We start from the raw sequence: 25,147 nt of genomic DNA, 5'->3' as shown, positions 1-25,147 counted from the left end.
CCAGCCCATGGCCGGCTTCCTAGCAGGACATTGGTCGTGGTATATCGTGATCTTTAGCAGCACATCTGTCTTCCCACACCGGCCAGGGAGCTGCTGGGTTTCAGGGACTGTGTTTTATTTGTCTTTATGTCCCCCACTAATTAGCCTCATGTATCTGGCTCTTGTAAGTACTGTCTCGATGTTTTATGAAATCTAGGTCTGTGAATTTTATCTAAGCTTCCTGCAAGTAATGTGCCATAATGCTCCACCAAGGGAGGCAGTGAGCTTGGGAAAGGACCAGGGTGATAGTGAGAGGTCGTGCTTCTCCTCTCCCTTCCCCTTCTCCCCTCCCTTCCCCTTCTCCCTGCGCACACTTCCGCCATCATGCAATAGTGGCCATCGTGACATCGGTTGGGCTATCTTACCAAGCAAAACTTCTCCGTGTTTATTCATCACCACACCATGTTAGACTCCAAATGCAACATCCACCACCAACCCCACTCCTCACCCCCCAAGGAAAAAGAGAGAAAAAAAAAAAAACAGAAAAGAGGAAAAGTCACCAGATGGTTCTTCTAACTCCACCTCCTTACTGCAAGATGCTAGAACTGCCAGTCTTCATTCCCTCAAGTAGAGCTTGCCACCCCCTAACGCTCCTGAAATCTAGCAGCACTTATCCACGCGGGGCCTTCGGCTGCCTTCTGCTTTTGCATCAGGAGACTGGGAAATAATCCTGACTCAGGCTTGTGTGTGCTTTTCAGGAGGCACACGCTTTGCTCCTTCCTCCACACACACCCTTATTCTTTCTGTTTCTTTGCCCCTCAAATGTTCTTGGCACCCTTTCCCTGAGATAAATCATTCTGCCAGGTTCTCTGCCTGCAGAGTGGATTACCCAGTGCTGGCTGTCCCCCAGCCTCGGGTGAGGAGCTCCAATGCTGTGGACCCAACACTGTGACTTGACACTGGGCTTAAGGACAGTGGGCGCCACACTCTGTACATGTACGTATGTGTGTGCATGTTTGTATGTGTGTGTGTGTGCGTGTATGTGTATATGTATGTCTCTCCTTACCACCCTACATGTCCCTACTGTTGCATTGTTAGTTTCTTCCTCATTTTTTAAAAAATTAAATTGTATTTATTGTTCTTCCCTGGGAAGCACATGGTGTGCCATTCCTAGGGTACCAAAGGGCAGACAGTGGGCGCCTGGGTGGCTCAGTCGGTTAAGTGTCTTCCCTCTGCTCGGGTCATGATCTCAGGGTCCTAGGATTGAGTCCCGCATGGGGCTCCCTGCTCAGCGGGGAGTCTGCTTCTCCCTCTCCCTCTGTGCCTTCCCCTGCTTGTGCTCTCTCTCTCTCTCTCTCCCTCTCAAATAAATAAATAATCTTAAAAAATAAAAAGGGGCAGACAGTTTCTTCCTGATTTTAACCTAACTTAAAAAAAAAAAAAAAGACAACCCTAAAGAGGCCAAAGACTGCAGAACAAGAAATACATTAGCATCTTCGGGAGTAACTTTCTGAGTGGCAGGACTTCCCTTTGTATCTGAAAATATATTAATAGTCTTCTTCTAGGGAAGAAACGTTTCACTTCACTTCTGCATTGTTTACTGCACTGGTTTCCTGTCTCCTTCCCTTTTCTCCCTCCCCCCCCCGTTTTGTTGTTTTCTTTCCTTTTTCATTTTTTTAGTAGCAGAACCCTTTTAAAAAATAAATTCTTAAATGGAACTCCCACACATAAACAGGTCAGAACTGGCATATTTGGGGGTGCCGGGGTGGCTCAGACAGTTAAGCGTCTGCCTTCAGCTCAGGTCATGATCCCAGGACTCCCCCTGCTTGTGCTCTCTCTCCCTCTCCCTCTCCGATAAATAAATAAATAAAATTAAACAAACAAAAAAAGAAGTGTTGTATTTTATCAGAGTTTCTAAGTTTAATTTTATAAAAACGTTATTACGAATCCCGTCAGTGAGGACATGAGCAGACACGTTGGTGCTCTCTGCTGTGTGTTCACATCTGGTATCCGTTGCACGTGGGCCTGTGCAATTAGTTGTGTTTCACTGCAGTTTCTAAAATATTTATTGAGAACCTGGAAGCTCCGGGGGAAACCAGATTGAAAAGCACCGGCCAAAAGTGACCTCAGTGAAATCTAGCCATTGGACTTAGAGGAAAAATTTCTCTATGCCTTGTTCTGAAAAAAAAAAAAAAAAAAAAAGCAGAATCACCTCAGATGCCCCCAGTGGCCCATGGATGACCTGAGCCTGGCCCAGCCCTCCCTGTTCTGTGGCTCACACACTGTGGCCACAGCTGTGGACACATCAGCTGTTCTGCTCGGACATAATAAGAGCGTGGCCACTGCCATCCTTCCCTTTCTGGCTACCTTTGTGTCATCCGTGGGGACAATCCACGTGGCTGAATTTCTCCCATCCCCTCATCCCTCATGGTGCAGTTGCTTTCCTTGATTCCCTTGCAAACTCGGAAATAAAGAGCTGGGTGATCGGGCAGCTGGCTTATTCACGATTGTCAGTTAGGACTATCATTCCTGAGAATTTGCACATAGCCCTGGAGCTCACCCTGGGAAGTTTCTTAAGAGCTGACATCCCTTGGGTTATTATAATCTTTTATGAGTAGGACATGATAAAACTATAAATTCTGAACTGCCTCAGCATTTAACATCCATCTCCCATAAAACATAAGTTGGAAAGTTGATGTGTTTATCACACACCTTTTAAAAAATCATCAACAAAGCAAACCATGCTGTTCTTTCTAATCATGACTCCGATCTCAGTTATGAAGAGACGGCTCTTGCTTTTTCGAGAAAGAATACAGAGTTGCCCTTACACACTCACGAAGATGATCTCTGTGTTTTTAAAATGCATATATTGGGGCGCCTGGTGGCTCAGTCCATTGAGCTTCCTACTCTTGGTCTTGGTTCAGGTCATGATCTCATGGGTCATAGGATCAAGCTGTGCGTGGAGCTCTGTGCTCAGCAGGGAGTTGGCCTGAAAATTCCCTCCGTCTGCCTCTTGCCCACTAGCATGCATGCTCTCTCTCTCTAGAATAAAATAAATCTTTAAAAAAGTAAAAGATAAAATGCGTGTATTATACACAACCAACCACAAACACCCTTATGAATTCCCAACATGTGAGTACTTGAAAAAAGTGGTGTTTTCTACTTGAATGCACCTGATTTAGTGAAGCCAGGGTCTGACATAAACAGATTATGTGACAGCATTAATTACTGATGTGAAAAAAACTAAAGAACGCTCGATTCTGCACCATTATCTCTGAGCGTGGGTACTTTCCTAGAACAGTGAGGAATGTTTTACAGTGCACGTTCAACCCTCCGAAGTCTGAAAATGGATACTAGACAGTCGTCCAAAGTGGACTTCCCTCCTTTTCTATTTTGCGTCTTACTCTTTCCCACCCCATCTTTCTCTTTTACAATCTGCTTCTCCCCATATAAATAAATGGTGCAGTATTCTGCAGGCTTAGTGAGATGCTCCCCTGGCCTCAGGGGCTTCATTATCTGGAGCGGGCATAGGCCACAGTCCCATGGGTCACACCCGTGCTGCCAAGCCTGCCACTCAGGGGACCTGCTGGCTCAGCATGGTCCTGGGCTCAAGTGGTGAGACCCAGCATCCTCACTGTGGGGATCAGTGCAGGGAAAGCATGGGGCTTTCATGGCAGGAAAGAAAAAGGAAATGATGCCTTTCCCCAAGACTCCAACGCATTGTTTTGGTCCCCTTTCCTTTTTGCTCACATAAATCCAAGGGTTCAGAGCTGGAAGCATCTAAGATGCTTCTTGAATTCCAGCCCTGAGTCTTCCGTGTGGGCCACAGATTGTGTGTCATGAAGCTGCGGAGAGCGGTCCAGGCGCCTGGCGCTTGCTTCTGTGTCCACAGTATTTCATATGGGCATGGCTTCTAAATCTCCATTATCATTATCTGCCATGACCCTGAAACACCTCGGGATGCTGTATTTTCATATCAGTGGAGCTAGTAAATCAAAGTTACAAGGCCTCATCTCTGTTCTGAGACAGGCAAGCCCCTGGATAGTCTCTAAGACTCCAGGCATCTATTCTCATGTTGAAACATCCAGAAAATATATATTTCCCTTTGACAAAAGGTTCCCCAAAAATCAGGAGAAAGAAATGACAGCACTCCCTTAAATGTCTTAGTGTTGCAAGGCCTGACTGAGAAATATCAGAAGCTAATGTTACAGTTAACCAGGTGACATTTGCTCATTTTTCATACTCTTCCCGGGAAGACTAATAATGTGTTGGCCAAGTAGACTTGAACCTTTATCCTCAGGACACCTTACCTTTAAATCAGACCTATTGTGAAGCAAATGTGTTCAGCCAAGAAAATTTGAAATGGACACTAGGACCGTGGCATTACCAACTCCCAAGTATCTCATGGGCAGCAAGCCAAGGTTTTTGTTTGTTAACTCAGTGATTTGCCACCAGTTCTCAAACTTTGTATCCGAATTGCTTGGGAGGGTTACAAAATCCTGATCCACGTCCCAGGCCAATGAGATCCTAGTCTCCAGGGGTGGCCCTGGGGGTCAATATGTTTTCAAACTCCTCAGGTAATTAGAACATACAGCCGATTTTGACATCCAACGTAACTTCTCCTGGGTGGTAATAGGAATAGGAAAGAAGCATAAAGTCGATCCTTTTAACCTTTTTTTTTTTTCATTCAGGTATCTGGCTTTTGAGTGTCTTTGGTGTGTAAGACTTTAGGAAGGCCAGGTTTAGCTGTTCATTCATTTATTTGTTCTTCAGAACATTCATGGAATGCTGGTATGCTCCAAGCACAGGGCTTTGCACACTGAATTGGACCTTACTGGTTTCTCTTTTGGACTAAAGGCCACCGGGCCTCAGCTGGGTCTTCTGGAGCTATTCTAGACATGAGCAAATTAGTTGGCCATTTCTCTGTCGGTCCATGGCATTGTAGAGGCTGGCTGTGGGAGCAGGTAAAGGAGGTCTTTTCCATGTAAGTGGCTTTCTTCCTTTCTTCTTTCTTTCTTTCTTTCTTTCTTTCTTTCTTTCTTTCTTCTTTCTTTTTTAAATATTTATTTGAGAGAGAGTGAGAGAGCACAAGCAGGGGGGAGTAGCAGAGGGAGAGGGAGAAGCAGGCTCCTTGCTGAGCAGAGAGCCCAGTGTGGGGCTTGATCCCAGGTCCCTGATTCATGACCTGAGCCGAAGGCAGACGCTTTACCGACTGAGCCACCCAGGCGCCCCAAGTGGCTTCCTATCTTAAGAAATTCTATTCCATATCTAACTGACAAACTTAGCAATGCCGAAGAGCCTGTCAAAGCGTGTGTTGTCATCCAATCTTCCATGCAGAAAACACTATCCTAGAGAAGTCTGAATATTGGTCTGGGGGCCCCATATACTTCAGTACACTCTGCCTTATTACAATTTTAAATTCATTGATTACTAGAGAGGATCTCAGAGAGGATCCTGTTTGACAAGTTAATTTCTAGATGAGAAAACTGAGACGCTGGAAAGTGACATGACCAGTATCCCGTCCCCTAGAGAGAGAGCCAGCCGAGTTGGTGCCCCTCCCAGGGTACCATTACAGACTCCCACCCTGCTTCCCTAGGGCTGTCAGGGAATGCTGGCCAGGCCCCCCACCCCATGCATCCTACAGAGTGCTAAGGACGCCTGAGATACTTTTTTTTTGAAAACATCATCAGCTGCGCACAAGGGTTTTAATTGTTTGTTTGTTTGTTTGCTTTCAAGAATTCAAAGCAAAACTTACTTCACAATGGAAGTCTTATCACATGTGGTACTTACTCCTTAACAACAACAAAACCGCCTTGCATTCTTAAGATGTAGTTGATTTACTTACCAGTCTTCGCTCCTTAGTCTCCCATTGATTACAGCTCCATCTGCTGGTGGCAAACAGAGATGATTTGAAGCTATGGATTTTGAATTCTGGTCTTTCCCAAAGCGGCCTATATCTTTTCTTTTCTCTCTTCCTTCTTTCCTCCCTCCCTCTCCCTCCCTCTCTCTCTTCCTCCCTCCCTCCTCCCTAACTTCCTTCCTTCCTTTCTTCCTAAGATTTTATTTATTTATTTTATTTTAGAGAGAGAGAAAGCACATGAGTGGGGGGAGGAACAGGTAGAGAATCCCAGGTAGACTCCACACTGAATGTGGAGCCGGATGCTGGACTCAATCCCAGGCCCCCAAGGTCATGACCTGAGCCAAAACCAGGAGTCTGCTATTCAGCCGACTGAGCCATTCAGGTGCCCTGACCTATATTCTTAATAGACAAGATCTCTCTATATGTAGTATGATATGTACATGTGTATACATAGCATATTTTACCTCTACACATGTGTGTGTTTCTATAGATAGTGAGACCACATATTTTAATGTTCATTTAACAGATGAAGAAATCAAGTCAGAAAATATTTAATGACCTGTCTAAAATCCTGCAGTTAGATGTGTCAGAACTGAGACCCAACCCAATCTCCTGATTTCTTGAGCAGTTAGACTAATTAATATCTATTTCTTTGTGTCCAGCATTATGGATATATTTTGGCGAACCAGTTGTTAATGATTTTGATCAACAACTTTTTAAAAAGCACCTTGTTGTAAAAATCTGCCAGTACAGCAATCTGGCAACCCTTTCTCTGCTTGAATTCAGTGAGAGGATCGAGCCCCAATGCTCTAAGGCATTCGTTGTGTATACTGAGTTAACTTTCTCTCCTATGCAATTAGAATGGTACCTTCCTTGGGAGAACTGAGAAAATAGTCACTTGAATCGTTTTTCTCCGTTTTTTGGCTCAGGTGAAGAATCCCAGTTCAGAAAAACTGCAAGGTGAAAATCCTCTCCCACTCTAGCACACTTTGTGAGGCGTTAGTAACTGGTTTGATATGTATCCTTCTAGACTTTTTTCTCTGCATATAAAACCATCTAAATATGTACACACATGTACATGCAAACAGATGGATACAGTGCAGTACAACAACAAAGTGATAAAAGAACTGGGCTGGTCCAGAAGAGAGAGGATCCATCCTGCAAGAGGTGAGGAATCATAAAGGGTTCTCAGTGGATGATACAGAACGAGTCTCAGAGGGTGCGTAGTTTGGTGAGAAGATGTGAGAGGGATGAGCACACCTATGGGGCCAGAGAAGAAGGTGTGCACAGGTGTTTGAGAGCGGCCAGGGGGCCAGTAAAGTTTTGGTGTGGGGCAATGGTAGAAGATGGGAGGGGCAGGTAAGGACCAAGCAACAGGGACCTTGTAAGTCGTGTCAAGTCATGGGGGCTTTATTCTGGACTATGAGGAGCTATGGAAGGATTTCAAGTTAAGAAGTTTAATCACTTCTGTTTTGTGGAATGATGGCTCAGGAGACAGCATGGAGAATGGTGAGAGCAAGAGCTAGGGAGGGAGGGAGAACAATTAAGTGGTTATAAACTAGGAGTGATCATCTACAAAATAGGAATAATAATGCCTACTTCATGGAGTTGTCGTGAGAGTGAAATGAAGTAACATCTGTGAATGTGCCTGTTAAGTTATAAAAAGGAAAGGTATTATTTTTTAATACCATCTGGCAAATATTTCAGCTCTGCCACTTTCCCTTGTGACTGACAGTATCCTCATTTTCTCAGCATTATTTCCTGTACTGCTTATAACTGGAGGAGGGGTGGAGATAATCTGACCCAAGAAAGGAGGAAATGGTTTGCTTTATTTCCAAAAGCCCAGTGTTTACTGAGACAAACAAGAGTGTTTGCCAAGACATCAGAATATTCTTCAGATGTTTTTGAGGCAATTTGCCATGCCAGAGAACCGCAGCATCTTTTTTTGTGAATAACAACTAAATTTTCCAGACTATTTAGAAAAATGTCATGGTGGCTAGTGAAGGACCTAGTCCTTTACGATCTTTGTCTGAAAAGGGGCTTACTTTTATCCACAGAAGCGCCTTTTTCTGTCTGGACAATTAACGTGGAAGTGTTGAGAGAGGAGGACCGGAAGTCAGTCACAGCTCAGTGATGTAACTTCCGTCTTGAGCTGCTACAAAGAGATCTGGGCCTCCCATCCTCCCCTCTATCGTCATGGATGATCACCTTGTCTCCTGTCCATCTCTTATCCTCCAGTGGCCCCTTTCATCTAAGTTTTTAAATGACCATTTCCAAAGACCACACAAAGGAAAGGTGTTTTGTGCCTTTCCCTTCTTCTGTTAATTCTCATAATACTCATAATTGCTGCCACAGTCTCCCCTCCTCCAGATCAACGAGCCATGAAAGCGAAATATGCTGAACTTTCCTTTTTCTCCTCTTCTGTGTTTTTCTAACATTCCTCATTTTACATGGAGTTCAAAATTTGGGGATTCTTGAACTGTGGAGAATTAACTGGAGGGAGAAATGGCGTGGCTGTTTCAAAGAGCCATGTGTGTTCAATAGAGGACCTGTTCTCTGGGTCCTGATGCTCCCTCCAGCTTGGGGGCTTTGGAACGGGGCCAACTTGTGCATTTGGTACGATTTGTTGCATGAATTAACTTTAAAATGTTTTCCTGGCTCTTTCTGGGGATTTCTTGCTTGGCTGTCAGTTACCATGCACGCAGGCGTCTGCATCAATGCCCATATATGCTGTACTCCCATTCAGCTTCTCTCTCTCCCGCCCTGCCCCCCCATAACCTGGGCCCACTTCCCTCTATCCAGCTCAGCTGTCTTTTATTGGGAATTATGGAGACTTCAGCATAGACTGCCATACAAAACATCTACTTTCTGTACATAGATGTTATCAGCTAGTGTTTACTTTGGTCCTGGTAGATGCTAAGTGATTAAAATTAAGTGAGGTTATTTTTATCACCCAAGGTTGTTTTTAGTGACATTGTTCCTTTGAAATATGAGCACTTTAGAAAGGTTTGTTGTTTGGGGATGAACATTCCTTGGGTATGAATGTCCTTTTGGCCATATTTTAGAAAGACTGAATGCTGAACTACAGGATTTAGCTGTATAAGCTATGCAAGGTTAATGGCATCTTGGTTTGCCATTTGCTTGTAGCTGACATCCCTGCCTTTTCTCTCGGTCCATTTTATTCTTCCTTTTGATGACACTGGCAGATCTGAGCTGATAGAAGTTCCTTTCTTTCTTTCTTTCTTTCTTTCTTTCTTTCTTCCTTCCTTCCTTCCTTCCTTCCTTCCTTCCTTCCTTCCTTTCTTTCTTTCTTTCTTTCTTTCTTTCTTTCTTTCTTTCTTTCTATGTTTATTTGAGAGAGAGAGAGAGGGAGAACATGAGCACGTGAGCTGGGGAGGACCAGAGGGAGAAAATCTTTAAGCAGATTCCCCACTGAGTGCAAAGCCCGGTAGGGGCTCCATCCCACGACCCATGAGATCATGACCTGAATCAAAACCAAGAGTCAGTCACTCAACGACTGAGCCATCCAGGAGCCCCTAGGCCCTTTCTAACTATAATTTCTGGACTCCTCACTATTCCTTCTGCTTCTGAATATCTCTTACTCTGGTTTACTTTGACCCACTGGGATTTCATCTGTCAGGATATTTATAACCAAGTGTCTTGAGAACTTCCACTAGATTTTAGAATAGTTCAAATCTCTGCATTCCCAAATGTGGATATTGTATCATTAGTTATGAAATTTAACACCCTGACTTTAGGTGTCATGATTTCATACAAATAACTGAATTTATATGTGCTCCTCCATATTCTCATTATAACTTAGTTAACAGAAAGTTATAAGTGCTTTAACATGCGCTCGGGAGTTAGACTCTCAACAATTCCAATTCCCAGTTGTGTGACCTTGGAATACGTACTTCATGTCTTGGAGCCTTAGTTTTCCTCTTTTACAAATGAGGGGAATGATAGACTGAACTAAGTTTTTTCATTTTACTCTCTCCTGTATAGGGAAAACCCCAGCTCTTCCCTATTGTGTGTTCTTCCCTATGCATCCGCCTTTTTTACTTACACAGAACACTGCAGTAGTTCACTTCTGACCACTAAATGTGTATGGGTGCCCCCCACCCCACCCCTGCATCAAGCAATTCTTGGACACCATCTGGGTGTCCTACAGTTTAACTCAGTTCTAACCCTATCTTCCAAGAGGTAGAGTCGGATCCCATAGGTTAAGGGCTCAGTCCCGCAGGACCGCCCGCAGTACAGGAGCACACACTTCAGATGTCAGTTCAAGCCCAGGTTGCCATTTGTGTTTCGGCTCGAGAGTGGAGGTTCCAGTGACCCCCTCCTTGGGTTCTATTAATTTGCTAGAGTGGCTCACAGAACTCAGGGAAACAGATGAACAGCCAGATGAGATACACAGGGTGAGGTCTAGGAGTGTACCAAGCATAGAACCTTCTGTCTCTGTGGATTTAGGGTATGTCACCCTCCCGGTATAGACATGTTTGCCCACCTGGAAGCTCTCTGAACCCTGTACTTTTGAGCTATCATGGAAGTTTCATCATGGAGGTATAATGGATCATTATACTCTGTTTTCAACCCTTGTCGCCTCTCCAGAGAAAGGAGGACAGGGCTGAAAATTCCAATCATGACTTGGTTTATCCAGTGGCCAGCTCTCACCAAGGAGCTATCCAGGAACCTACTCAGATAGTTTCATTAGAACAAAAGACACTCCTATCACCCAGAAGTTTACAAGTTTTAGAAACCCTGTGTCAGGGATGGGGTCAAAGACCAAATATTAGGACAAGATATGCTCCTAGTGTTCTTATCACTTAGGAAATTACAAAGATTTCAGGAGCTCTGTGCCAGCAACCAGGGACAGAGACCAATATATATTTTCTATTATCTCACAGATAGCTGCTTCATAAGATTGGTGTATTAAACAACATAATGAAAAATACTTAGTATGGCCTTGACACATACAGGCATACCTCATTTTTCATAGAACCCAACATGGGGCTTGAACTCACGACTCTGGGATCAGGAGTGAGATGCTCAATGGACTAAGCCACCCAGGTGCCCCAGGGCACACCTCATTTTATTGCACATTACATTTATTGTGTTTTCGTGTTTGTTCGTTTTTTATTAACAAAATTGAAGGCTTGTGGCAACCATGTGTGGAGAAAGTCTATTGGTACCATTTTTTGAACAGCGTTTGCTCGCTTCATGTCTCTGTGTCACATTTTGGTAATTCCTGCAATATTTCAATCGTTTTCATTTTATATGTTATGGTGATCTGTGATCACTGATCTTTGATGTTACTATTGTAATTGTTTTGGGGCACCACAAATCATGCCATACAAGACGGCAAACTTCATCCATAACTGTTGTGTGTGTTCTGACTGCTCCATTCTTGACTTGCCCTTCCCCCACCTCTCTCCTTCTCCTCCGGCCTTCCTATCCCATGAGACACAGCAGTATTGAAGTTAGGTCAATTAATAATCATAGAATGGCCTCTTAAGTGTTCAAGTGAAAGGAAGAATCACATATCTCTCACTGTAAATCAAAAGCTAGAAATGATTAAACTCAGGAAGTCATGCCGGAAGCCGAGATAGTCTGAAAGCTAGGTCTCTTGGGCCAAACAATTAGGCAAGTTGCAAATGCAAAGTAAAAGTTCTTGAAGGAAATTAAAGGTGCTACTCCAGTGAACACACAAATGCTAAGAAAGCAAAAGAGCCTTATTGCTGCTGTGGAGAAAGTTTCAGTGGTTTGGATAGAAGAAGAAACCAGCCACAACATTCCCTTAAGCCAAAGCCTCATCCAGACCAAGGTCCTGACTCTCTTCAGTTCTGTGAAGGCTGAGAGAGGTGAGGAAGCTGCAGAAGAAAAGTTTGAACCTAGTAGAGATTGTGTAATGATACTTAAGGAAGGAAGCCATCTCCATAACATCAAAGCACGAGGTGAAGCAGCAAATGCAGTTGGAGAAGCTGCAGCAAGTTCTCCAGAAGATCCCACTGAGATCATTAATGAAGGTGGTTACACTAAACAACAGATTTTCAGTGTAGATGAAACAGCCTTCTATTGGAAGAAGATACCATCTAGGACTGTCATAGCTAGAGAGGACAAGTCAGTGCCTGGCTTCAAAATTCAAAGGACAGGCTGACTCTCTTGTTAGGGGCCAGTGCAGCTGGTGACTTTAGCATGAAGCCAGTGCTCCTTTACCATTCCAAAAATCTAGGGCCTTTAAGAAGTATCCTAAATCTACTCTGTGTTCTTTCAGTGGAACAACAAAGCCTGAATGATAGCACATTTGTTTACAACATGGTGTATTGAATATTTTAATCCTGCTTTTGTGACCTGGCCAAAGAATTCCTTTCAAAATATGACTACTCATTGACAACGCACCTGGTGACTCAAGAGCTCTAACAGAGATACGCGGTGAGATGAATGGTGTTTTCATGCCTGTTAATATAACATCCATTCTGCAGCCCAGGGATCAGGAGTCATTTTGACTTTCAAGTCTTATTATTTAAGAAAAACATTTTGTAAGGCTATAGCTGCCATAAATAGTGGTTCCTCTGATGGATTTGGGCAAAGTAAATTGAAAACCTTCTGGAAAGGATTCACCATTCTAAATACCATGAAGAAAATTTCTGATTCTTGGAAGAGGTCAAAGTATCAACATACACTGGAGTTTGGAAGAAGTGATTTTAACTGTCTTGAATAATTTTGAGGGGTTCAAGACATCAGTGGAGGAAGTCACTGCAGATATGGTGAAAATAGCGAGAAAACCAGGAATTGAAGTGAAGCCTGAAAATGTGACTGAATTACATCAATTTTATGATAAAATGTTCATGGATGAGGAATTATTGCTTCTTATGGATGAGCAAAGAACATAGTTCCTTGAGATGGAATCACTCCTAGTGAAGATACTGTGAGGACTGTTGAAATGACAACAAAGGATTTAGAATATTATATGAACCCAGTTGGTAAACCAACAATAGGGTTTGAGAGGACTGATTCCACTTTCGAAAGAAGTTCTACTGTAGGTAAAATGCTATCAAACAGCATCACATGCTACAGAGAAAGCGTTCGTGAAAGGAAGAGTCAGTCACAACAAACTTCATCATTGTTTTATTTTTAAGAAATTGCCACAGCCAACCCAGCCTTCAGCAACCACCACCTTGATCAGTCAGAACCATTAACATCAAGGTGAGACCCTCGACCAGCAAAAAGTTTATGACTTGCTGAAAGTTCAGACAATGGTTAGCACCTTTTTTTTTTTTTTTTTTTTAGCATTCATGTATTCTTTTAAGTAAACTCTAGGCCCAACATGGGGCTTGAACTCACGATCCCAAGATCAGGAGTTGTGTGCTCTATTGACTAAGAGAAACTGGCGCCCTAACAATAAAGTATTTTTTTTAAACTAGTGTCTATACATTGATTTTTTTTAAAAGACATAATGCTATTGCACACTTACTGGACTGCAATATAATGTAAACTTTTATATGTACTGGGAAACCAAAAAAATTCATTTGACTCTCTTTGTTGTGATTCTCACTTTATTGTGGTGGTCTAGAACCAAACCGGCAATATCTCCAAGGTATGTCTGTAGTTAACACTCAGTAAATGCTACATATAAAACAGCTATGTAAGTAGGGCCTAAAGAAAGTGATAATATTAGTTCGTCCCTAGATTTAGATGTCTCACATCCCAGGAGACTGAGAAAATTGCATTTATTACAAAAGAGTCACAGTTGAAATGTGTGAGAAAAGAATATAAGAGATGTTGGCAGATTTTCCAAACAAAAACAGGTAGGCTAGGAGATGTATAGATCGGGAATTTTGACTTCAATGCACAGCACAGTTCTGGAACAGTAAATTAAGCAGATGGTTTGTGATCATTTAGTAAAGACTGTAGTGGTTGCTAGGAGCCACCGCGGGTTTACTAAGAACAAATCTTCCCAAACGTTTCGTTTCTCTTTTAAAGAGTATTATGTGGTGTGTAAAACTGAGGAATGCCATTTCAGCAAGGAATCTAATTGTCTCCTTATGGATAAGATGGTAAAATATGGTCTCGATGATAGTCCTGCTGGGTGTACAGCTTGATAGCAGTGGAAGCCAGCTGATTCCTGTCATGGTTATCTTGATGGGGGGTCTCTGGTATAATACCAGAGGCCAGCTCTGACATGTAACCTTCGCATTTAAGACTTTAGGAATTTGGATCAAGACATATGGGTTGAGGGGCACCTGGGTGGCTCAGTCAGTTAAGTCTCCAACTCTTGATTTCAACTCGAGTCATGATCTCAGTGTTGTGAGATGGAGCCCTGCATCGAGCTCTGCGCTAGACATGGAGCCTGCTTAAGATTCTCTCCCTTTCCCTCTCCCCTCCAGGCTCACACATGCGCACTCCCTCGCTCTCTCTCTCAAAAAAAAGAGACATACGGGACGGATGTGTACCAACAAAATTATGTAGATGGCCCAAAGTTGAGAGGGGCAGTAATATAACAGATATAATAAATATTAGATATATGTAATAGGAGAATAAAAATTCAGAATAGTCTTGATTATATGAAGCACCTCATGGAACCCCAAAAGATTGAATTTGATGAAACTAAAGCTGAGACTTGAAACTCAAAAGCTCAGGACTGAATAAGAAAGGAGATCTTGTTTAGTAGAAGTTCAGGTAAAACTGATGTGGTCATTTAATTGACCCAATACTTAATATTCATTCATTCATTCATTCATTCATTCATTCAACAAATATGTATTGAAAGTACTACCTTCTATGCACTTTTCTCTTAGGGAGATGATAGTGAACAAAATAGTTGAAAATTCTCATCTCCATGGAGCTTGTATTGTTTAGATGACAACAGTTGAGCAACTGCTTAAAAAAAAAAAAACGAACCTAATATTAGGCTTTATTTGCAAAAGTATAGCATCCACTCACGATGGTTAATAGTTCACCTCTCTCATTTAATACCCTATTCTTGGTGCTATAATTTACACTGGGATCACTCTCTCAGTTCTGGAGAGTGCCAACAGCAGGATGAGAGGAATATAAATCATGGTGGAGGAGGACTGGGCAGCCAGAGGGAGAGAACCCTAAGCAAATGTTATATCCCTCCAGTACTTGCAGAAGTACGAGAAGAGGGTGTCAGCTTGTTCTCTGTCTCTCCCAGGAGTCACCACTCATTACAAGGAGACTGACTCCTGGTAAATATAAGAAAGGCTGGATGGGAGGCGTCCTTACTGTAGCTGGAAGCCCACCTGTGTGAGCCCCACGAGGGCTGACCTTGCGCTCTTGGGACTCCTGACACAGTGCCTGGTACGTGGTGAGCGCCCAGACGTGTGTGGGTGGACATTCCTCTGACGCTCGTGAAGCCAACCTAGATACCCAAGGCTAAAACTTTAAGCTCGGTTTTTGTGTATCTTAAAAGAGTCTGAGGGTGGAACAATGTACCTAAGAATAGTTGTTGGGGCCAGAAAGTTTTCTTCTATCGTGTTCTAACATCCACAAGTTAGTGAAGCCACTTTTCTTAAGAGACATTTCAGAGGCCACGGGAGGCTTTCTTTGACATTTCTGCAGTATGCTTATTCAAACATCACCCATCCAGCACGATGGCCATCATGTTTTGAGGCCTTCGCTGTACTTCTGGCTCATCCTGGGTCTTGCTTCTTCTGAACTTAACAGCAGTGCTACAGAGTTTAGCATTTAGTTTTTTCCTTACTGCTTCGTGGGTCTCTCCATCTAGGTGATAAGTCTTTTGAGGGCAAAATCTTATTTTATATTTTTCTCGTATTCTTCCAGAAGCATAGCAGAAACTCAGTAAATGACAGTTGCTTGACTGCTTGGTTTATTAGTTGAGAGGGAGAGTCAGGAGCCACGGCCAGGACCCATGTAAGAATGGCAGGTTAAGTAGACTTTAATTTCTCTATCCCTTGCACCAAAGAAGGGATTATGTTCTTAATTTATCAGAGTCTCCTATTTGGCTGGGCAGGTGCTTTGCACAGAGTTGATTCTTTGTATATAGTTGAATCTGTATTAATGGCTATACTCCAAACAGCCTTCTTGGCTCAACCTCTGAGGGGAGGTGGGACAGCAGGTACGAATCTCTAAGCTCAGTTTAGAGGCTTATTGACTGTGATTCATGTAACCAGGGTGGTCAGATTTAGCACATGAAAATGCAGGGTGCCCAGTCACTTTTGAATGTCAGCCAAACAACAATGCAGTATTTGAGACATACTTACACTGAAAAAAAGTATTTGTTGTTTCTCTAGTATGAAGCATAACCGGGTGCCCCACATTTTATCTGGTAGCCCTTCAGGTAAACCTGACTATTTCATATCCCTCCGTAAGTCTAAGCTTTTCGTGAACCCCCAAATTAACCTCACTGAAAAAATGTTTGTGACCCTGGGAAGGATTCTTTTTGCAAATTTTTAAAAACTGAAAAATGGGGAACGTCCATAGGCTGTATACTTTTTGTGGTCATAATTCTCTCAGGATATCCAATAATGATCATTCCATAAACATCTAGGATCTCAGCAGTCCTAACTTAATTTGTCATGGTTTCCTTGGTAGCATAGTTCACTTGGTTCCTAAGATATACTGTTATTATATTATGTATATAATATTATTATATAAATTATTTACATAACTTGGATATTATTTTGCTCAGGTAGCAAAGTAACCACTGCTCACAAGTAAATATTAGGCTGTAGCTCTGTGCGCAAGAGTCACATGAAATGTGAATTTTGTGTAATCTGTCATCTCTGCTCCTGCGAACACCCACGTTGACTAATCAGAGCTGTAGAAATCAGAGTAAAACATTGCCGCCCTCAGTTACGTGTTTTGTTCTCTTCTCTCATCTGCTCGGAGGGACGATAACATTCTGGTTTGTTCCACCTTATAAATTTCTATTTGAGGGAAAGACAGCTCACACTTAGGAAAATTGCCTCCATTTTTCCGCAAGTAAATAATGATTCTTGCTGTTGAGGAGGGAGAGCCTTTAAATATCATTCATTCATTCAGCCGATATTTATTAAGCAGATAGATGCTAAGTATGAGGGGAAACAAAATAAGTAAGACGCAGTCCCTGCTTTCGGGGTTTGGGGGAGGTCTGCATGTGAAATGCTTGCTTTTATGTGGTTCAGTAGTCCCTTCAGTGAAAGGCTTGTGGTAAGAGTTCATTAGCTCATAGAGCAATGAAGTGATTCTTCTCTCAAATGCTTTAAAATAAAATAAATAGCAAGCCTTCTATTCTGAGCAAAAGCTACTCTTAATGGGTAGTTCCAGGGGCTGGCATTAGAATGTTTCCTTCTCTCTTGGTTCTGCAGTCAGGACTTTGCTACTCGACTCAGACCAGAAGCGTCAGCATCTCGTGGGAACATGTTAGAAATGCAGACGCTCAGGCCTGCCCCAGCCCCACTGGATCAAAATGGGCCGGGCAGCCAGAATCCCGGGTGATTCTCCCCCACACTGAGGCTTGAAAAGCACGGGGTTGACCACCGACCGATTTTCTGCTTTGTGCATACAGATCATCTGAGAATCTTACGGAACCAGTTCCTGGGCTCTGTCCTCAGGGCTTCAGGATCTGTTTGACCAGGGTGGGGGCCTGAGAATTTGCATTTCTAACAAGCTCCCAGGAGATGCCCGTGCTGTGTCTGGGAACCACATTTTGATTAGAAGCAATCTAGTTGGCTTGGGGTCTTGGGTTGACCTTTGGTGGTGGTGGTGACTAGAACCCCTGAGGGGTCAGTCTGGTTTTCCTCTGCCCGCACTGGAGTCATGGACGTGACAGTGAAGCTATTCCCTGGCTCACCCGGCCTGAGAGGGGTCTGGGCTTGGTGAGCATACAGTGAACGGGTCACTGGGAGGGCCACTGCGGGACTCCAGAGGGAGGGAGCAATTACATTGCCCACGGGGGCTCAGCAGTTGAGTTGGGCCCTGAAAGGTGTAAGAGGTTTTTTACAGGGTTGGCCCATGGTTGGGTTTCAGCTGAGTGAATGCAGGGACAACAGTCTGGGGGTGCTATGTTGGGAGGTATAGCACCTCAGGAAGAGGAGCAGAGAGCAGGAGAGCAATGTTGAGACTTAGATCTGGAAGGAAGTTTGGGGACAAGCTTGTGCGGAGTCACAAAGGTCACTGACCTTAAGGAGTTTGGATTCTGTCTTAGAACTTGCTGCTTTAATGACGTCTGTTTTTAAAAGTTTCTGTGACTCGCTATACTCACTCTTCTGTTTGTGTGTGCTTTTTTCTGTTTCAGGATTAAGCATGAAAACATTGTCGCCCTGGAGGACATTTACGAAAGCCCAAATCACTTGTACTTGGTCATGCAGCTGTAAGTACCTCATCTGCTTGAGGAGTGTGGAAGGGGGCGAGGGGAGGTCCAAATGTTGCTTCCTGGAAACACTTCCGTGGGCCCACTGCGAGGTACACTCTGCTCCCGTCTCTAGGAGAAACTCCCACCTTGTCTTCATTTCGAGGGATGCTGGGGGAGGGCAGCAGATGGTAGCCGTGGGCTCTGTCCTTCCATCTACTCTGCCGCCAGATAAACGCACATGGGACTGAACTGGATCTCGTGCCAGGTGTAAGACAAGTCTAGTTGGGTCAGACTGTGACATTGTCACCCCCAGCAGATGATTTTTGCATCCCAGTAATGCTGGAGGTTACCAGGAGAGGGAAGAAATAAGAAAGCTGAATATTCAGGTTGGACCTTGACCCGAACATGTAAGACACATGTAAATGTAACACGCAAACTGTTAAATGAAATTAGCCTCCTCTCCCCACTAGTAGGTTTTGTTTTTTTGGGGTTTTTTTTTTGCATGAGCATTTTTATAGGACATTGTAGGACATTTTTGTACGAACATTTTTTAAAGTGTCCAGACTGGAAGCATATGGACGATTTTTCTTTGTTAAGTGACTATCCTAGGTGGTAACTGATGTAGGAAAATGTTGGGGTTCAGAGCCAATGGCCAAGAAAGAATTCTTGAGATGTCTTCAGGGCAAAAAGGTGGTTTTATTAAAGCACTGGATAGGACCCCTGGGCAGAAAGAGCTTAACTGGGGTTGTGACGGGTGGGGTGACTCATTATATACTTTCAAGTTGGGAGGGGGTTAGGAACAGCACAAACCTCCAAGGTATTTTGGAAACAAGGTTTCCAGGATCCTGAGGGGGGTGGCTATTGTTAGGAAAAGGTCATTTATGACTGTTCAGTAAAAACTCAGTCATGAAACTTTTCAGATGTCTATCAGTGGGCCATATGCTTGGAGAATGATTGCCAAAGTGTATTTTGGGGGAGGGGTAGAGACAAAGGAAGTTTCCAAAGAAATTTTTATATATTGAAGTAAACTTCCAGGATTGAGGGGTGTGGAGGGGGAGGGGGGTTGGGCTAAATTGTCTCTTGCCCTAAGCAAAGTATTAACATCCAGGCAGCTGAGTTCCTAGAGGAATGTCACTCTTCCTATTCTAAGGACTTGTCAATGCGCTGTAAGTAGTAAGGAAATGTAATTTTTTTTTCTTTTGCCTTTGTTTCCCACAGCAGTGACCAGTTTTATAGCTTTGGGTGTTAGTGTCAGCCGTGAGACTGTGATTTAAGCGGTTTTGACTCCTGGTTCCTCATTAATTCCTGATTACCTAAATGCCATCTTTCCTAGTTCCTTGCTATACAGTTTGTTTTATAATTTGTCACATTCTGGATTCTTCCTTGAGAGCAATAGCTCTCCCCAAATTTGGGATACTACCTAGAAGCTCATGTGACTTTGTTTTATACAGTGTTAAACAAAATTCAACCGAGTAAATATGAAGATCTAGTTGGTTTTATTAAATAATTCATGAGTTGGGCAAACATCCCATCTAGCAAGTAGAGAGCTCCACTGACCTAAACAAAAGAAAGGTTTTTAAAGGCAAAGAGCATTGAAAAAGGTGGGGGGCAAAAGGGATTTATTAGCAAGGAATGCATTGTTTAGGCAAGGTTGCTTTCCTAAAGGGAATAGAAGGGATCTATAAAGATCAGTAAATTTCCTAGTATTGACCAGAAAATTCTATATTGACTGATTAAAAATTACATTCCTGGGGGATTGAAACTGCCGTTAGGTTATGTATTAAGTCTTGGTTTATTGACTTGGGGCCTTAACCTAACGGTGCCATTTTGGGCCTGTGGTTTTCTTTCTAACAATAAAGGCTCCTCTTAAAGAAGCGGGTGAACCACTTTCTCACCAAATATTGACTTCCCAGTGGGAAGAATCTGACATTTTAATGACAAGAAAAAGCCCCACAAAATGTCAGCAGTATATTTAAATGTGTGCTTTTTCATTAGTGATGGGAAAAAAAAAAAGAATTAGTACTTGAATCCAGTGCTATATGTATTCCCTTGCTCTAAGTTCTGTTTATGGATCTGTCACTAAATCAGTCGAAGGCATCCCCCTTTATGTAAGTCTCAGCTCTGCCTCTTACTAGGTGGGTGAATTTGGGCAAATAACTGGGCTTCTCTGAGTATCCGTTTCCTTAATGGAAAGAAATAATAATATTGACATCATCGTCATCATAATATTTACTTCAGAAAGATATAGGGAGTCCTGAATGAGAAAAATGTATAAAAAATAAAAATGTATTAAAAATAAAGAGTGCCATAAATAGCCAGTCCTCAATACAGAATGTTTCTTTACGGACATCTGTCTCATTTCATTAGTATCTCTGCAGATGGTCTTTCGTTTTACAAGATGAAGTGCGAGTAGATTTAAATTCCAACTTTCTAAGCAACTTGATTGTATACTTACCAGTGGCAGTTTATGTAAAGATAGGTCAGCATGAGAGCGTAAAAGGGACTGGAATGGAACGAACCTGGGGACACAGTTTTGAAGTCTTCTTGGAGCACAGCTGTCCTTACCCCTTCACCGAGCTTTTCTATCAGGGATTTATCCTCTTTTTTGCAATTATCCTAAAACCTTCTCAATATGGATCACATTCGTTCAGAATTTGTAATAGCCCAGAGGAGTTGGGCTAGAATTAACTATTGGGGGTACAATATGAGGCTTGTCGGGCAAGTTAGTGACAGAATCCAGATCTAGGGGCAAGGAATGCTTGAAGTGCTTAAGGAGAACACGATTTATGCACACCGTTGAGAAGTTTAGAGGCGCTATTTACACAAACATTGGATTTGCTAATTGCCATCTGTTAACTTGTGTATAAATTCTTCTTCCATTGGTTCTCATTCCTTTTTTTAAAAATCAACTTTGTTGAGTTGCACCCATTTAAAGTGAACAATTCAGTGATGGATGTCAGAGTGAATCATACTGGCCAAACCACCACCATAACCCAAACCAGGAAATTTCCATCACCCCAAAGATCCCTTTTGCCCTTTGACGTGTTCCCTTCCTTATCCCTGACTGTGGAGGCAACCATTTAGACTCATTAAAGATGATTTTGCATTTTCTAAAATATTACGTAAATGGGATTATATAGCGGTACATTTTGTGCACCGCTCATTTCACTCATCATACTTACTGACATTCATTCGTGCGGTAGCATGGTCAGGAGTTTGTTCTTTTTCATTGCAGAGTAGTATTCCATCATTACAACTAGTCCACAGTTTATCCATTTGCTGTTGCTGGACATTTGGATTATTTCCAGTCTGGGGGCTGTTAGAACAAAGCCGCTATGAACATTCATGGACAGCCTTGGGGTGGGTCTCTGTTTGGGTGATGAGCTAGGAACAGAATGAGTGGGCCACAGAGTAGGGGTTAACTTGAACTTTTTAAGATCAGTTTTCCAAAGTGGTTTTACCATTTTACATTTTTGTCGACAGTGTATATAAGTTCTTGTTACTGTGTATTCCTATCAACCCTTCATACTTTGTGTTTTCAATTTTAGACATTCTAATGGGTATATAGTCGTATCTCACAGTTATTTAATTTGCGTTTCCCTGCTGATAAATGGTGGTGATCACTCTTTATATCCCGATGGGCCATTTGCATATCTTCTCTGGTAAGGTGTCTCTTCAGATCTTTGCTCACTTTTTATTGGATTGTTTATTATATTATTGGGCTGTACGTGTTCTTTATGTATTCTACCTTTTGTCAGATATATGTAATATGAATTTTTCTCCCATTGTGTAGCTTGCTTTTTTTGTTTTCTTAATGGAGCCTTTTAAAAAAAAACTAGCTTTCTTGAGGTATAATCCACATGCCATACAATTCATGCATTTAAAGTGTACAACTCAGTGGTTTTCGTTTTAGTCACAGGGTTGAACAACCATCACACAGTCTAATTTTAGAACACTTTATGTTCTAAAGGAGAATAACTGAAAGAGATCCATACCCATGAGCAATGACTCCCAGTTCTTCTCTCCCCAGCCTCTTACTTTCTGTTCCCATGGGTCTGCCTATTCTGGATCATATGATGTGTGGCCTTTGGTGACTCTTCTTTCATGTGGCTCAATGTTTTCAGGATTTATCCATGTTGTAGCATGTGTCGATATTTTATTTCCTTTTATGGGCCAGATAATATCCCATTATATGGATATATCACATTTTATTTATCCATTTATTGACTGATGGACATTTAGGTGGTTTATACTTCTCAGCTATTAATGATAATGATGCTAGACATTTCCATGTACAAATTTTTGTGTGAACATATGTTTTCATTTCCCTTGGGTATATACCTAGGAGTGAACGACTGGGTCAAATGGTAACTCTATTTGAACATTTTGAGAAACTTCTGAACTGTGTTTTGAAGTGACTACACCATTTTACAATCCCATGAGCAGTGTGTCAGGATTCCAGTGTCCCCACACCCTCTCTTAAGACTTATTTATTATTTGTCTCTCCATTGATAGCCATCCTTGTGGGTGTGAAGTGACACCTCATTGCAGTTTTGATTTACCTTTCCCTGATGACTAATGACGTTGATCGTCTTTTCATGTGCTTATTGGACACTTGTATATCTCGTTTAGAGAAATATCTATTCAAATACCTTATGCATTTTTAAATTGGGTTGTTTGCCTTTTGTTTTTGAGCTGTAAGACTTCTTTATATGTCCTACTGTAAGTCCCTTATTAGACATACATTAAAATATTTTCTCCTGTCTTGTGGATTGTCCTTTTACTTTCTCAGTAGTATCGCTTGTAGCACCAAAGTTTTTTAATATTAATGTAGATCAGCTCATTTTTTCTTTTGTCACTTATGCCTTTGGCGTCATATCCAAGAAACCAACACCTAATTCTTCATGGTGCCATTTGAATAGGAAGTTTTAATCGTGATAAAGTTCAACTCATCAATTTATTTATTTTCTCTTATGGTTCGTGATTTTTGTGCCCTGTAAGTCTTTGCCTACCCTAAGGTTGCAAATGTTCTTTTCTTCTAGAAGTTGTATAGTTCTAATTTTTCCACTTTAGGTCTATTACAAGATCAATTTCAAGTTAATTTTAATGTATGATGTGAAGTAAGGATGATATTCTTTAATTTTTCTGTTGGGATATCCAGTTTTCAACACCATTTGTTAAAAAGACTTTTCTTTTCTCAATTAATTGCCTTGGTACCTTTGTCAAAAATCAATTGACCATATAAGGCCGACTTAATTTCTGGGCTCATTCTATTCTATTGCCTTTCTCAATACCATACCAACTCGTTTACTGTAGCTCTCTTGTAAGTCTTGAAATCAGGGATCATAGTCCTCTAACTTTGTTATTATTGTTTAAAATAATTATTATTTTCTTGCTTAGGGTATTCTATGGGAACCTGGGTGGCTCAGTCGGTTAAGCATCTGACTTGATTTCTGTTCAGGTCATGATCTCAGGGTCATGGTATCGAGCCCTTTGTCAGGCTCTGCACTCAGTGGAGAGTCTGCTTCTCTCTCTGTGTCTCTCTCTCTGAAATAAATCAATAAATCTTTTTAAAAATTGCTTTGGATATTCAAGATTGTCTGCATTTTCATATGAATGTCAGAATCAGTTTATCTATCTATCTACTTGTTTATTTTGCAGAAAGGCTTGTGGGAATTTGGGATTGCATTGAATCTGTATATTAGTCTGGAACCAATGGACAACTTAAAAAAATCAAGTGTTTTAACCCATAAACATGGTCAATCCCTCATTTATTAAATCTTTCATTTCTCTTAATGTTATATAGTTTTCAGTGTGTAAGCCTTCTTTATCTTTGTTAGATTTATTCTGAAATATTTTCTTTTTCTAACTGACTTGATTTGATTGATTTTGTTTCTAAATACTTGGGGAGTGTCTAGAGCGCAACATGTGAGGGGGTTTATTTCACAACATTTGTGCTGGGGTGGTTTTTGGTTTCTTAGGAAACATCATCTTGGGCACTGATGCTGTCATATAGCAGGGGATGCTCAGCACCCTAATTTTATTACTTAGCTAATTGCTGTTTCAATTCTGAGTACTACAGTGTACTTGTTCCTTTGCTGCTACAGCAGAAGAGACTTGATTGTTTATGGTGGTCTATATTTACGATTTTATTTGGGTTTTTGGAGAATGATCTTTTTTTTTGTTCAGAATGCTAATTCTTGGACCATTCTTCCTTAGATAGTATAGGGTCAGTATGACATTGAGATAAGTTACAGATGAGAAGTCCGTTTGTTTAGACTTTATTCCTCATCTGACTTTGGTTGTGGAATATCGGCCCATATATTTGGAGATGATGAAGGACACCACTCAACTCCCTCCCTTTGATGTCTATACCAGAGTGGGATGTAAAATATACTTCAGGCTGGTACAATTCAAAGGATATAGCAGAATGATTTATTTTTTCCTTAAAAAATCTTTTATTCTCTATTGAATGAGATCATATTTTCGATAAGACTTAACTTTCTATATATGGGTCACTCCCGAATTTCTATCATCAGCCTGGGCTTGTCCCCTGAAACCATGCATGTATATCCAACTTTCTGCTCAAGAGTTCCTCTTGGCTGTGTAATAAGCATCACTCACTTACCAGGTCCAAAATAAACTCCCGAATTTTACACAAAATCTGCTTCTCCTGCTGTCTAGCTCATCTTAGCAAATGGCAACTCGGTTCTTCTAAGTTGTTTAGGCCAAAAGCCACAGTCATCCTTGACTCATCTTTTGCTCTTCCGTCCCGCAGTCCTACCCATTGGCAAATCCCGTGGCCCCAGCTTGGGACCGTCAACAGTCTAACCGCTTTCCCATCACCTCCACAGCTATCACCCTGATTCAAGCCACCATCATCCATAAAACTTTGCTTTCTCCCCACAACCCTCTTCACTGCACTGTTCTTTCTTAGAAGATCAGCCAGACTTTGCTGTGCTTCTGTTGAAAACTCCCATTTGCTTCCCATC

The 25,147-nt window shown here is 41.9% G+C and overlaps 1 protein-coding gene across 1 annotated transcript in view; it reads left to right on the top strand.

The window, feature by feature from the left end:
- CAMK1D (calcium/calmodulin dependent protein kinase ID) overlaps nt 1–25,147 on the top strand; it is a 412,299-nt gene that overhangs the window by 235,446 nt on the left and 151,706 nt on the right. The window contains exon 3 of the mRNA XM_026478648.4: nt 18,099–18,173. Coding sequence (XP_026334433.1) covers nt 18,099–18,173 — 75 coding nt within the window. The remainder of the gene's footprint in view (nt 1–18,098; nt 18,174–25,147) is intronic.

This window comes from Ursus arctos, unplaced genomic scaffold, assembly GCF_023065955.2.
Source record: "Ursus arctos isolate Adak ecotype North America unplaced genomic scaffold, UrsArc2.0 scaffold_30, whole genome shotgun sequence".
Lineage (NCBI taxonomy): Eukaryota > Metazoa > Chordata > Mammalia > Carnivora > Ursidae > Ursus > Ursus arctos.
Note: the sequence above shows the minus strand (reverse complement) of the source record. Positions and strands in the feature narration are given on the sequence as shown.